Raw genomic sequence first — 13913 nt, forward strand, 5'->3', positions numbered from 1 at the left:
GTGTCCTGAAGTGAAGTGAAACGCCCCTATTTATAGATTATTAGAAGCTATTATTATTGTCATTACTTTACTAATATTATGTTTTAGGCTCGGTTTTGAGTATATATTTATAATCATTTTTAGAATTTGGACAGATGCAACATGCCAGTCAGTAATTTCTTTGCTATTTGTAAGTTATGAATACAGAGTATTCATGCTTCCTGTTGATTTGACATACCACTACATACTGTGTCGCAGGGAAATATGCATATTTGTTCACAGTGACTGTGTATCCATGCTTGCAGACAGACTTAAAAAACACTTTGATTACCCAAATGCAGCTTTCATCCAAAGCTTCTAATTTCCCTCATTTTTCTTTGTTCGTCTTTATCGAAAGGAGCATCTGTTCTTTGCATTTGTCTGGAAGACATCTGAAAAAAAAAAAAAAACTGCACAGATGTCAGTTCAGGCAAATGACTTCCGTGCAGTATTTTATCAAGAATACAGCCAGCAGTTGTCAAAAGCAGCACTGCCAATAAAGGAGGGCGCTATATAGTAATGTACCCCCAGTGGCTGTGTGCAAGTGCTAGTAAATGGCCCTCGTGTTTGGGTCTCTCTCGTCCTGTCATCCTCAGGGGACCGGCATGAAAAGATTAAAAGTTTAGCGACAGATGCCGTCGAACGAGGAGTGAACTTGGATGCGTTCCTGAAGGAAGCCAAGGTTTTCTAGCCAAATGTTGCATATTTAATCCACCCTGACAGACTTTGAGTCCATGAGAGAATATAGCCTGTCTTGCCATTGAAAGAACTGATTTTATTTTGTTCATTCAAACCCCTTTTCTCACTCTAGCTCTTAGTTATGTGGAATTATTTATTTAGAATGCAAGATGGGTCTTCTTAATGGATGTTTTTCGCCTTTGGGCCATTGGATGAATGAAACTGAGAGTTGGCAAATGTGCTTGGCTCTTCATAACATATATTTCTTGCATTTTACAATCATTTTAATGGCACGCTCGGGGAGATGTAGTATGAGTCTCCGCTATTGCCTTTCTTTTGCGATCCTGTCAGAGCACTAGTACAGAAAATTACATTTGAGGTGAAGTTGTGATCTAGCTCTTGCTGCTATAGAAGCATATCGCATTAGAGAAGCTATTCTGATGATGGTATGCAAGTATGCGTCGTTCAGCCGTAAACAGCAAGGTTGGAACTGCTGTGGGAATTATGTGACAGCAACAGCAGACTTGTATACATCGTCTATGGCCTCGGCTCATCCTTGCCACTGATATACTGGAAATGCCATGGCCCTTTATGATTCGGTCACAGCGGGGAAAAGAACAGCAATAACGTTCAGGGCAGAGCAAATCCGTCCACCCATGGGTTATTTATTATTAATGGCTTACATATGGTAAGAAATGGAAATCATTTTCAGCAATTGGAAGTGGGTTTTGGGAGTTGTTTAGCATATGAATACGGGTGTGTGAGTCTGTGACTGAGGTTGGTGAACTTTCACACCTTTAGTGGAATCTCGGATGGTTAGTTGGTTAGTTTATGCTGGTCTGCTTAATTGTGTTGGTAGTTGGCTGCTCTTGATGGGTAGAAAACATGGGACAGGATTAAATGTATTGTGTGGGCATTTGTAAACAAGCCCAGCAGCTCAATAGAGTCTAGGGGGACAGCATTAATAAATGTCTGGTAACATTTTTTTAGTGGTGTTCTTAAAAAACACATTATTATTGTGAAGTAATATTGCAATTTAAAATAAATTATTCATATTTAAATATATTTAAAACACACAATTTATTCCTTTGCTGGCAAACCTGCCAGCCCAGTTACATGAGGACACATTTGAGTCATTCTAATTTCCTATGCACTCCTTTCACAAGACGTTTAGAATCAGAATCAGAAAGAGCTTTATTGCCAGGTTCACACATACGAGGAGTTTTTTTGACAGAGCTTCTACAGTGCAACAGAATTACAGAGACAGGACAAAAAACAGACAATAAATGTAATTTAAAAATAGAAGTATGAAGTGAATACAAGTATACAAATGAACAAGTGTATGTACAGCTTTTTTACTATATACAAGGTTATATGTGCAAATTGGTATGTTAAGTATGTTGTTTAATAAATAAGTGTATATAAAGTAGTGATGTTTGTTATCATCAAGTGTTCATGGGATGGATTGCCTGAGGGAAGAAACTGTTTCTGTGTCGGGCTGTTCTGGTGCAAAGTGCTTTGTAGCGTCGACCAGAAGGTAACAGTTCAAAGAGGCAGTGGTTGGCGTGAAGGAGGCATCCGAAACAGATTGCCGAGTCACCTCAGCTGACTTCCCTCAATGTGGAGGACCAGTGGCTCTACTCAGTGCTCCTCCCGGGAGTCAGGGCTCCTCACCCTATCCATAAGAATGCGCCCTGCCACCCTTCGAAGGAAACTCATTTCGGCCACTTGTATCCGAGATTTTGTCCTTTCGGTCATGACCCAAAGCTCATGGCCTTAGGTAATAGTAGGTACGTAGATTGACCGGTAAGTCGAGAGCCATGCCTTTCGGCTCGGCTCCTTCTTTACCACAATCTTTGCCACAATTGACCGCATTACTGCTGCCGCTGCACCAATCCGCCTGTCAATCTCCTGTTCCATCCTTCCCTCACTCGTGAACAAAACCCCGACATACTTGGACTCCTCCACCTGGGGTAAGGACTTTCCTCCAACCTGGAGATGGCAAACCACTTTTCATCCCAGCCGCGTCTCACTCTGCAGCAAACCGCCCCAGTCCATGCTGAAGGTCCATGTTTGATGAAGCCAACAAAACAACTTCGTCTGCGAATAAAAGAGATGAAATCCTGTGGTCCCCGAACCGGACCCCCTCCAGCCCAAGGCTGCGCCTTGAAATTCTTTCCATAAAAATTATGAACATTTTCACAAATCTATCTTTAAAACTTATATATTTTTTTAATAGGAACCTATACAATATTATATTTGTGCATATACTATAGATTAGGCAGTGCTGAAGCCAAACCTGGAGCTTATCTAACAAAATAACTTACGACAATGGTCAAAAAACTAGTACACCTAAATTTATATGTTATAGAAAAATACAAAAAAAAGTCAAATCAAAAACAAAATCAAGCAAAAAAAGGTAAATTTTTTTTAAAAAATTTAGTAGTTAGTAATTTCTTTTGCAAAATTTGCTTGAATTTCATTGTATTATCTTTCAATTTCTAAATATGTTTGGTGATTAAAATATTATTTTAATAAATATATCTGTTCAATACTTCTGTTTTTTTAAATGCACCAAAATACATGCCTATATTCACTGAGAAATATATTCAAAAATATTAATTTTTATAATGGAGTTTACTCAATTATGCTGAGCACTGTATATTGTAAAATATGTAGCATATTCTATTTTTGAAGGTTATACTATATGTAATATGCACCAATTTCATGGATATTTTGAGTCATTGCATATATGCTATAATGTGCATAAATTCCATCAATGTGCATAAAATTTAGGATTCATTTTATTTATTTATCTTTTTACAATGAAAATCAGGCGTACACATAAGCAATGATGTAAATGCATAAAAGTCTTATGTGCAAGAATAACCTTACTGGCTTTTCCCTCAATAAAAATTATGCGAGTGGATAACTGGACTCACCAGTGGGTTGATCTCATCTCAAATGTTGTTTTATTCTGAAATGCCCGAGCCAAATTCAGTCATCAAAGTGATTCGGTATAATTACCTTGCAGAATTGCCTCACAAGATTGTTTTACCAGACATCAGAACACAAGATAAAGTGACCGCATTTGTTGCAGTTCTGTCTGCAAGCTCTGAAGCACAAGTAATTTAATATAAATGAAAAAAAGGCCCACGCTGACTTTTTCCCTATTGCAGCAACATCCATTTCTCTTAGTAGTATTTGTTACCAGTTTATTATGAAGTTAAAGTAATACTCGAAAATAAAAATCCTCATCATTTACTCACATTTAAGTGGTCCTAAATGTATGTAGTTGGTTAAAAAATACTGTGAAAGTCAATTTTTCAACTCAATATATCTTTCTTTGTGATAAACAGAAAACAAGTTTGGATCAAGTGGGGAACAAGTAAATGATCACAATTTTCATTTTAGAGGGAACTATCCCTTTAAATATGGAAAACTAGAAAAATTGAATCTCAGTTAATGATGTTCTTTGATAAAAAAGGAGCATTGATTATTTACTTACCACAAACATTGGAAGAGAGTAATGTATGTCAACAGATAAAAATGATGACATTAATTGGAAATTGGAGTAATACTATAAAAGTTGATTCTGTAGCTTGGGTGGAGTACAGTTTCACAGAATTTTTTTGTAGGAGATCTAAAAATGCTGCAGTTTTATGTGTATTTTAAAAGAAACTCCCATAGCTTGTGATTTATTAATGTCTGTTTGTTTATTTACACTCTCGGTTTGCATTATGGCACTTTAATCTCTGCTCCAGCTATTTATATATTGAAAATGTAACTCCTATCAACATGACATTTATTGACATTTAGCAGATATCGCCTGAATTGCCCATGTATCTTATTATACAGCAAAAAAACTCAAAAAACAAAACAAAAAAAAAACAGGTACTCAACTGTTTAAAGTGATAAGTTGGCTACTTAAAACACTAAGCAAAACTGGTGTTTTTAAAGCGATTTGTTGATTTTATTTTCAAAAATGAGCAAACCTGTTGTATTTTTAAGTGATAAGCTGACTTTATTTAAAAACGTGAGCAAACCAGTTGTTTTAAAAGCGATTATAGTTGGCCTTATTTTAAAAAGTGATCAAACCCATTGTTTTTATTTGACTTTACTTAAAAAAATTAGTATACAGTGCCTCAGTGTTTCCTCTAGGATTTTTTTTCCAGCTGTGGTAGCAGGCCTTTTACATAGATCTTTCAACTACCTACTGTATGGCTTTATTTCAATGACAAATGTCGTGAGGTCAGTATTACAAGTCCAGATTGTGTTTATGTAATGTGAGCATGCAAATCTCTTTGTTTGCGTGCAGATTTCCTCTGTTCGTGCACAAAACTTGCTGAAGTGCGACTTAGTGTGTTTACGTAACGAGTATGTCTCCAACATTTATAAGATTTGCCAGGAATATTTATGAATATCTCCAATAGACCATTTTGAGGTATGTAAACAAAAACAATGGTCCCACTGTATTTCCTGTTTTACATTTTTCATTTTTATAGCTTCAGACAATCCAAAAAGAGCCACATATAGATAATGTTATGACAGCTGTTTTAACATTAGGTTATGATCGAATTGCCTCTTGGTACAATTATAAAATAGTTTGAAAACAAGCAGGAAATGTTCATGGGCCAATGACATGACCAAATTGAAATGGTCTATAGACCTACTGACAGGCATTAATGCATCCTGAAGTAAAGTGAAACGGCCATAAACTCCAGCAAGATAAAGAAAATATGTAGCACCATAGGCCTATAAAGATCTATAAATAAAGGATAATTATGAATGCTGTGCAGAATCTAGTTTTTCGCAATTCCGCGATCGCTGAATCAAATGCAAAATCAACAAAAAGTGGCAAATTTTTGCGATCCTACAAAATTCTTAATTTACACACAAAATAATCTGAAAAAAATCAGACAAAACATCCAATTCCAAATCATATAATCAAATTATACTTCTTCAGTTTGCACACAACATATTTGCGAAAAAGGATGTCTCAAATGCGCCCTCACAATCATTACATTACAACGCGAATTGGGAGTTTTGTGCATATGACATGCTTCAACCTGCAAAAGACATTGGGAAACATCTAACAAACGATGCAGTGGAACAGACAAAAAAGCAAGCAGCTTACAATGATAGAGATTTGTTGAGGATGATGGACGTAACCGAATTGAAGCACATTATTTGTGCTTTACATGTATGGCAATATGGTGTGTGTCAAATCGATAAATGTTTACGTTTAACTCTTTTCCTACAGTTAACGAGAGAAAACGCTTCCCTGCCATTGACAAGTTTTACGGCCTAACGCAAGTCTTGAGTGAGGTACATGATGTCATATGCTCCAAAAAGTAAAATCTTAGAGAAAGGAAGATCGTGGATAAAAATAAGAGTTGTACAACCTTTCTTTGGATGTAGCGGATATATCATGTCATATAAATTATTTATAACACATTGTGCAGCCCAATTAACCCACTATAAAAAAAGTAGCAACTGAAGGTTTGGAATGAGAAGCTGTAATATAGCCTTGACAGGAATGAATTTTGGGTAAAGTTTGGATAGGATACACTGCCGGCCAAAAGTGAGATATGCACATCAGTATAGCAGCATTTTTTTATATGTCACTAACAATAATTAATATTTTTACAGTACTATGACGGTTGGGTTTAGGGTTTAGGAGGTAGATGTTAAAAAATACTATTTCTTGGGTAAGTTATTAGATAACAAAAATATTACTTGGTAGGACTACTGTTTTTATGTTACTGTGATGGTTGGGTTTAGGGTTAGGGTAGAGTTAGACGTTAATAAAATAGAATTAATGGGAAAATCTTTTTCGTTAATTTCTGGTTGCAACCATATCTGTACTAGCAACAACCTGAATTTTGGTGTGGAGCTCCACCACGGAGGAACGAATGTAGTGGAAACCGTGTATATATTATACAAACCGCATCGTGTAGCCTGGTCAGTCAGCATGTAACTTTAAAGTGTTAAACAAATTCCACACAGCACTACTACGATTACAGAAAAGTTTGCTCTGTTATAATTCACTTACATTTAAGATGTTTTGGTCCCATTATAACCAGTTGTGCCATTATATATATTAAAAAAAAAAAGCAACAACTGAACGTTTTAAATGAGAAGCTGTAATGTAGCCGTGGCGGGAATGAATTTTGGTGTGGCGCCCTGCCATGGAAGAATGAATTGCGGAAACCATGTACCTTAATTATTTTATCAATTGCTTTAGTGGGTTTACAAACTTTTTAAAGTGAAGTCAACACTTTGCTTTTAAGGCAATGGTTTTAATCACTTTTTTAAATTAATGTTACTTGTTACTTTTTACAATGTGGGCTGCAGTGGGTTTCTTTTTATTTATGTATTTATTACTTAGAGTGCATTTTTTAATTAATGTGTTGTTTTTTAAAGCTGTTTCATTCATATTAAGCATCCAATCAAACTGATTAACCGTGTTAATTGGGCTTTTCCAGTGGTCCAGCAGGCTGAGGCACTGTACTCCTTGAACCTTGTAAAGTTGTGACAATAACAAATAAAAAAAGACAAACATGCATCTATACATTTTTATTCATGTGATGTTTTCGGCATCATTATTTTCAAGCCCCCATGATTAATTAGATCCTCAGAGCCTCTCGTTATGTTTAGGTCTAATGAGCTCACATAGTCCTGTTACATTTACACATGACCTTTTGGTTCATCTCATTTGTGATTTTGCTCAGTGTTTTCTCATTTCAAAGTTAACTGGGAGTTTTAATGTCAGCGAGTCTAGATTTCTTTCCACTTTTCTCCAAGGCTATGTTTACCAGTCATCTTCAACTTTTAGATTTTAGTTGTCATCACTGTCTAATGAGTTTAAGGTGTTTTCGCTTAAGCAGCCAGCAGAAATTTCCAGCGTCAGAGCCATTCATTTCATGCATATTTGATATAAAGCCAGCATAATCAAGACAGGCCGAGAAACTTAACATACTTTTTTTTTGCCTTTTACTTCAGAATTTTGGAACCATTTAAATGTTTAGATGAAACCTAATTCATAATGTTTGGATTTTTCTGCAGGTTTTATTTAAAGACATTTTTGGGCATTAACAGAAATCTGTACTCCATGAATAATTTAGTTACAAAATACTACCAAGGGGTATATATAAATATAAAAGGAACATAAATAGCTGTTGGTCCAGAGGTGTAAGCTCAGAGTCATTACATTCATTCATTAATAAATTCATTCATTGTCTTTCGGCTTAAGGTTTATACTTCTGCGTCATAGATATATACATTAGATGTCACCTACCCTGTTGTTGGCTATTGGAAGGAATGCGTCAATAGAACCTCCATTTTAGTACAGGGTAGCGCTCCTTTAAAATGAATGCAAGACCAAGGTACAGTGGAGGACTGTGGCCATCCAAAGCCGGAGATATACACATATACACATATATCTATGATCGGGAGTTTTCCTGGATGTTAGTATGCATTTTTTTTTTAAATTATGAAAATTATAATTTGACATAACTTTTCTACATTGATGGATCAGTGATTGCACTGGCATTCCAGACAAAAAGTTTGTGTTTGTGTGTACAGAAATGTACACCCTCCCTGTTAAATTTGATCTAATCCGTGTCCTGAAACACACCTCTTCTCCTGCTTTCACTTCTCATACTGACGGAGGAAGCGATTCGTTTGTGAATGAATCTCCGTTATGAACGACTCCTCCACTTAGCCGACAATAATACAAGTTTCTGGCACCGCAGCATCTCGTGGTTATATTTCTTTTGCATTATTTGCGGATTTTTTTAAACAAAACTAGCATAAGCCGAGTATTTAGTGCGAGTTGGAGCTACTTTGCCTTATGGTGAATGCAGTAAGTGACTATTATCATCAATAACGTTACCTGTTTAGCACAAAAGTTCAGAACATACAAAATCGTAAAAAACTGCTCGTTACTACACCCGTAGACAGCGCTAAAGTCCCGCATCTTCACGTAATAACACTGTCTTGACTAGTGCGGTTGAATGACATTGGTCCCGGGAGCACTGTACCAATGTGGCGGCGATATTGACGCATGCTCAGAGTCCCTATGCGCTATTTAGTATATATATCTATGCTTCTGCGTAAGCACACGTGTATGCTCTGCCGCAGCACGTGCACCTCTCAAAAAATGTAACGATGCGTAGCGCAAGCTTTGTGATTGGTTGGCTTGGTACCAATGACGAGCATGGGCGGTGCTGAGATCTGCGAGCCGATGGAGTGAGTGTTTACAAATGTTGAGTCCTGTGAAGGAGCTCCAGATGAAAACTTTTGTTTTGTGTTTACCTTATGATAAAAGTTATTGCACGTCTGCCGGTTCCCGCCACAAAATTAGCAAGTTTTAGCTACTTGTAGTGTGAAACAACAAAATACCCACAAAGAACATCCACACAGAGGGATGTAAAAACCTACAGTACTGCCAGTACTGTATAAATGCAGGATGCGCCATGGCAGCAATCACGCGACGCAGAAGTATAAACCAGACTTTAGTTTCTATTTTAGAGTTCACCACAGCAGAATGAACCACTATTCCAGCATTTGTTTTACGCAGCGGATGCCCTTCCACTATTGGGTACATACACGCATTCACACACAGATACACTACGGACAATTTAGTTTATTCAATTCGCCTCGAACAAGCAACCTTCCTGCTGTCAAGCGACAGTGCTAACCACTGAGCCACCTTGCTGCCAGACTTATTACAGTGTACTATAAAAGAAGATTTCACAGGGCGCAAATGGATTTGTGAACTAGCAAGGAGCGAACGCCTTTTAACCTTCATGTGAGTTAATCCAGAGTTGTAATGCGCACCTTCATGGCTTTGCTCTGATAATGTCACCCGAGGAGCGGATAAGTAAAAGAAGCAATTACAAACTGATCCAAGGACAGCCTAATGGCCAGAAACCTGACGTATTCTCAGAAGCTGAAGCTCGCTTCCAATAATTTCACTGGCACAAAAAAAGTCATCCCTGCAACTGCCGTTTTGGCGCTCGATATCGATTTTTTTTTTTCCGAGGCCCCTCGCAAAGCGACTCTCTTTTTGGAATCAATGGAAATGTAATTTGAGAGAAGCTTCTTCTGCTCTAATGAAAAACTTGTGCAAAATACATGTGGTGTAGACTGAAGTCCCTAATTGCTTGTATAGATTAAAAGGGAAGAGATTCCCCTCTAATCATCTGGCTTTTAACTTCCTCTTCCAGATCTTAAAGGGGCAACACATCACGTTTACATTTGAAATCATGGCTTTTTAGCCAGTGTTTTACAGTTTTGCCACCACTTTAAACAGCTTTATGTTGGAGCCATAATTGTTTAGACTTATGTTTTCTGTTTGATTTCTTCTCCAGTGGCCTTCATTACTGCGAAAGGAGATGAAGTGGAGAATCCTGCAAAGGTAAGCTTGGCACACTTGCTGTGATGCATCAATATGACAGAATTATGATTTTGAGTTGTAGATCTGTCTATCTCGTTCTCTTATTGGTTTGCTTCTCATGCATGCATCACATATATTAGTTTTATTTAGCACCATTAAAGGCCTTGCGAAAAGAGAAATCAAAGTTCCCTTGATCTACAATTGATTTTTTTACAGCACTTTTTTTGAGGTGGCATGTTATGGATTATTAGAATGGTTTGAAATAATCACTTTGATCTTCTATGATGTATTTGCAGATTTCAATGTTGATTATGAACATATTTATAAGTTGCATTTCCACTTTTGCATTAAATATTCAAAGCAACTGTAAATTGAATTAGTTATGTATCTTATATGAACTTATGCTATTTCTCTATGGAAACAGCCTGGAACTAATCAGTAAATGGCCTTTATTTAATGCCCTCATTACAAGAACATTTGGTAGCACTTTAAAATAATGGTCCATTAGTTAATGTTAGTTAATGCATTCACTAAGTATGGACAATCTTGTTGCATTTATTAAAACAATACATTTTTTTTATTTAAAAGAATAAAAAATATTTATCTTTTGTGAAATTTACAAATAATACATTTAAAATGCAATAATTAATAAATTTTTATAAATTCAGTGAAATTTTATTTTATGTAATATTTTAAAAGATCATATTTATCCCACATTTTTTAATATTTATGCACCAGTTTGCAAAAAAGGCAACACTGATGGTGATAATAATAATAAAAGTAATAGTTATAATAATTCATTCATTTATTTTCCTTCAGCTTAGTCTCTATTTCAGTGATCGCCACAGTGGAATGAAATATTCCAGCATGTGTTTTACGCAGCGGATGCCCTTCCAGCTGCAACTTTGTGTTGGGAAACACTCATACACACTCATTCACACACACTCACGCACTACTGACAATTTCGTTTATTCAATTCACCTATACTGCATGTCTTTGGACTCGAGGGGAAAACTGAGCACCCAGTGGAAACCCACGCAAACATTAGGAGAACATGCAAATGTAACCCCTTCGGTCCTACACCACCCAACCCGCTCCGAGCTGGGAGGGGGTTTACCTGCACAGAACTTTCTGGCTGGTCTCCATTACACTCACCCCCCTAAACCTCACTCCCATCCGGGTCATGGCACCAATGTAACCCTGCCGGTCTTAATGCACCCAAGCTGCTCCGAGCTAGGATCGAACTGGCGACCTTCCGCATGGGAGTTGGCTGCTCCAACAAGGAGGCTAAAGACCATGGCCAACTGTTCCAGCTGGGACTCAAACCAGCGACCTTCTTGTTGTGAGTTGACAGTGCCAACCACTGAGCTTCCCATTGTAATAATAATAAATGTTTGTTGTGCAACAAATCATTGCATAAGAATAATTGGTAACATTTTACTTGAAGGGGTTGTTCATAAGATGTCATGACTCCTTTATGACATCTCCTCAATATGAATTAGATTTTCCCATTTCATAATCATTATATACTAATTAGTACTGTATGCTTATAACAAATGCCAATAAGTTACACCATTTTAAATGCAAGGGTAACATTAATTAAGTTGTTTTTATGTCATCTTGACACAACAAAATACATCCTCACCTGTTTTTGTCTTTGTTATGACAACTTGAAATTACGAAGACAACATAACTTGTTATAAATCTGTCATAAACATAATTGTCACATTACAATTTTGTTCATTTACATCTGGATTTCTGATTTCTGAATTATCATGTGACACAGAAGATTGATGCTTTAAATTCAGCCTTATAATAACAATGTTTTCAATATATTGAAATAGAAGCTAAACTTATCTCTAGCATGAATTTTGTTACCATTTAAATGTTTATATGAACCATTTTTTATTTTAAAAGTCCAGAAATAATGTATAAAAACATAATGTTTTTTAAATATTGAAAAAGAAAACCTGTTATTTTACTTTATAATACTATTTAATCACCACTGTGGGCATTGTTATATACACCTTAACATGCTAAAAAGATTCTAAACTTCAAAAAGAAAAAAGCACACTTATCGCTCATCCTCCACAACATGCTGTTCATTATTGGTCATCATTAGTGGTCCCAAATTGCTCGGCTGAGTTAATTTAATCTCTGCATTTTAATCGGTATTTGTTTCTTATTTGGTAGCAGATCCATCTTCAGCTTGTCATACTGTCACTGTCTTCCAATAAAGCCTGACACGGAGTTTGTCTAAGGCACTTTGACAGGGGCTGAAATGCTGAGAGCATGATCCTTGGCGCAAGTAACGCTCTTATATTGCGTCAGCCGTTTCTGCTTTCCACTGATAGGTTTCACGGTTAATGCATTCATTTCCTGCTGTATCTTTTGTCGAGTTTTAAGCAGAAATGCCACCGACATTCTGGGTCAGGAGAGGGAACGGGGAACAGCGAGAAAGTTGATGGAAAGATTCAGCGTCCTTTTATTAAGACCTTGACCTGGGGTTAGACGTGTTTGTACATCTTCGGTTTTTAACCATTTTGACTTCTTTGTGAAGCTGAAACGTTCAGAAAAATGAAATAGTTCAGATTGTGAGTCACATATTTGAGGTTGATGGAGCATTAATAAAGGAAAGGTACTCTAATGCTTCATATCTATACCAAGGTGGATGCTTTTAATGAATGGTACCCGCTATGTCCTTTCAGCAGAAGAAATAGGCATGAAATAGTTGAGAAGCTTCTCTTGATTGGCACAGCGGTGGTATGTTAGGATGGACAATTGATCAGGCCCTCCTACTGTTAAATCGATGCTCTTCAAAGACGCCACATCCTCGAGCTCATGGGGCGAAAGCATTGATTGTCTGCAATCAAGGAGCCAAATGAATGTTGGTGCTGCTGTGCTGCTGTCATTGAAGTTTCTCTTTCGCTGCCTTTTCTGTGTGTATTTAGTAAGGCTGTCAATCGATTTGTGTTTAGTGGGCCTGTCAGTCCATTTAGGTAATCAAATGAAGTGTGTAGTGTTTTGCAAAGAAATAGTTTAATGACACTAAAACGTTATACATGTACAACTTAAAAATACTGTCATATATATTTAAAATATGATCCAAAATACTTTTGAATTTTTAAAATTCAATTTAAAATGTTTATGTAAATATAGGGGAGCGAGGATGCAAGTGCCATTTTTCCTAAAAACCTATTTTTTAAGATAAGGTATTAGACAGAAATCTATTTTTGCTGTGGTTGCTAGCTCATGTAGGCCTACACGGAATCTGCACGTGCAGAATTCCATAGATTTTCCGCAGAATTCCGCAGATTTTTACCCCACCAATAATTCTGTTTATTTACTTGAGTAAATGTGTGTAAATCTAAATGTATTCAGTTTTTAAATTAATTACAGTAATATTATTGACTAATGAGAAAATGTTCATCTAATTTTTGTACACTGCAGTTTGAACAGTAATATTTTCTGTCTTTTAGTAGATATATTTTATGAGAGACTTGCTTTGTTTACCAAAATAAAGTAAATCTAATTGTTGCATTTTAAAAATTAAATATGAGTTAAAAAGATATTATTTTTTATATCACATATTAAGGTTTTAGTTATGATACTTCCAAAATCATTCTGCAGAAATTCGCAGATTTTTATCAAAATTCTATGCAGAAATAGCACAAAAAACGTCCACTGATTCTGTCTGGCCCTACTCATAGGTGTGGTCTATCAGTATCAGTTGGTATTTTGAACTAAGGTTGAACAAATTGCACATTGTTACTTTTGATCCTGTCATTGGTGACAAATGTTAAACATGGGGGGT

The 13913-nt window shown here is 36.4% G+C and overlaps 1 protein-coding gene across 1 annotated transcript in view; it reads left to right on the forward strand.

The window, feature by feature from the left end:
• The window catches only part of b3glcta (beta 3-glucosyltransferase a), a 150665-nt gene that overhangs the window by 18690 nt on the left and 118062 nt on the right, over positions 1 to 13913 (forward strand). The window contains exon 2 of the mRNA NM_001302251.1: positions 10074 to 10120. Within this exon, the coding sequence (NP_001289180.1) occupies positions 10074 to 10120 (47 nt within the window). The remainder of the gene's footprint in view (positions 1 to 10073; positions 10121 to 13913) is intronic.

The sequence above is a fragment of the Danio rerio genome, chromosome 15, assembly GCF_049306965.1.
Source record: "Danio rerio strain Tuebingen ecotype United States chromosome 15, GRCz12tu, whole genome shotgun sequence".
In the NCBI taxonomy this organism is placed as follows: domain Eukaryota; kingdom Metazoa; phylum Chordata; class Actinopteri; order Cypriniformes; family Danionidae; genus Danio; species Danio rerio.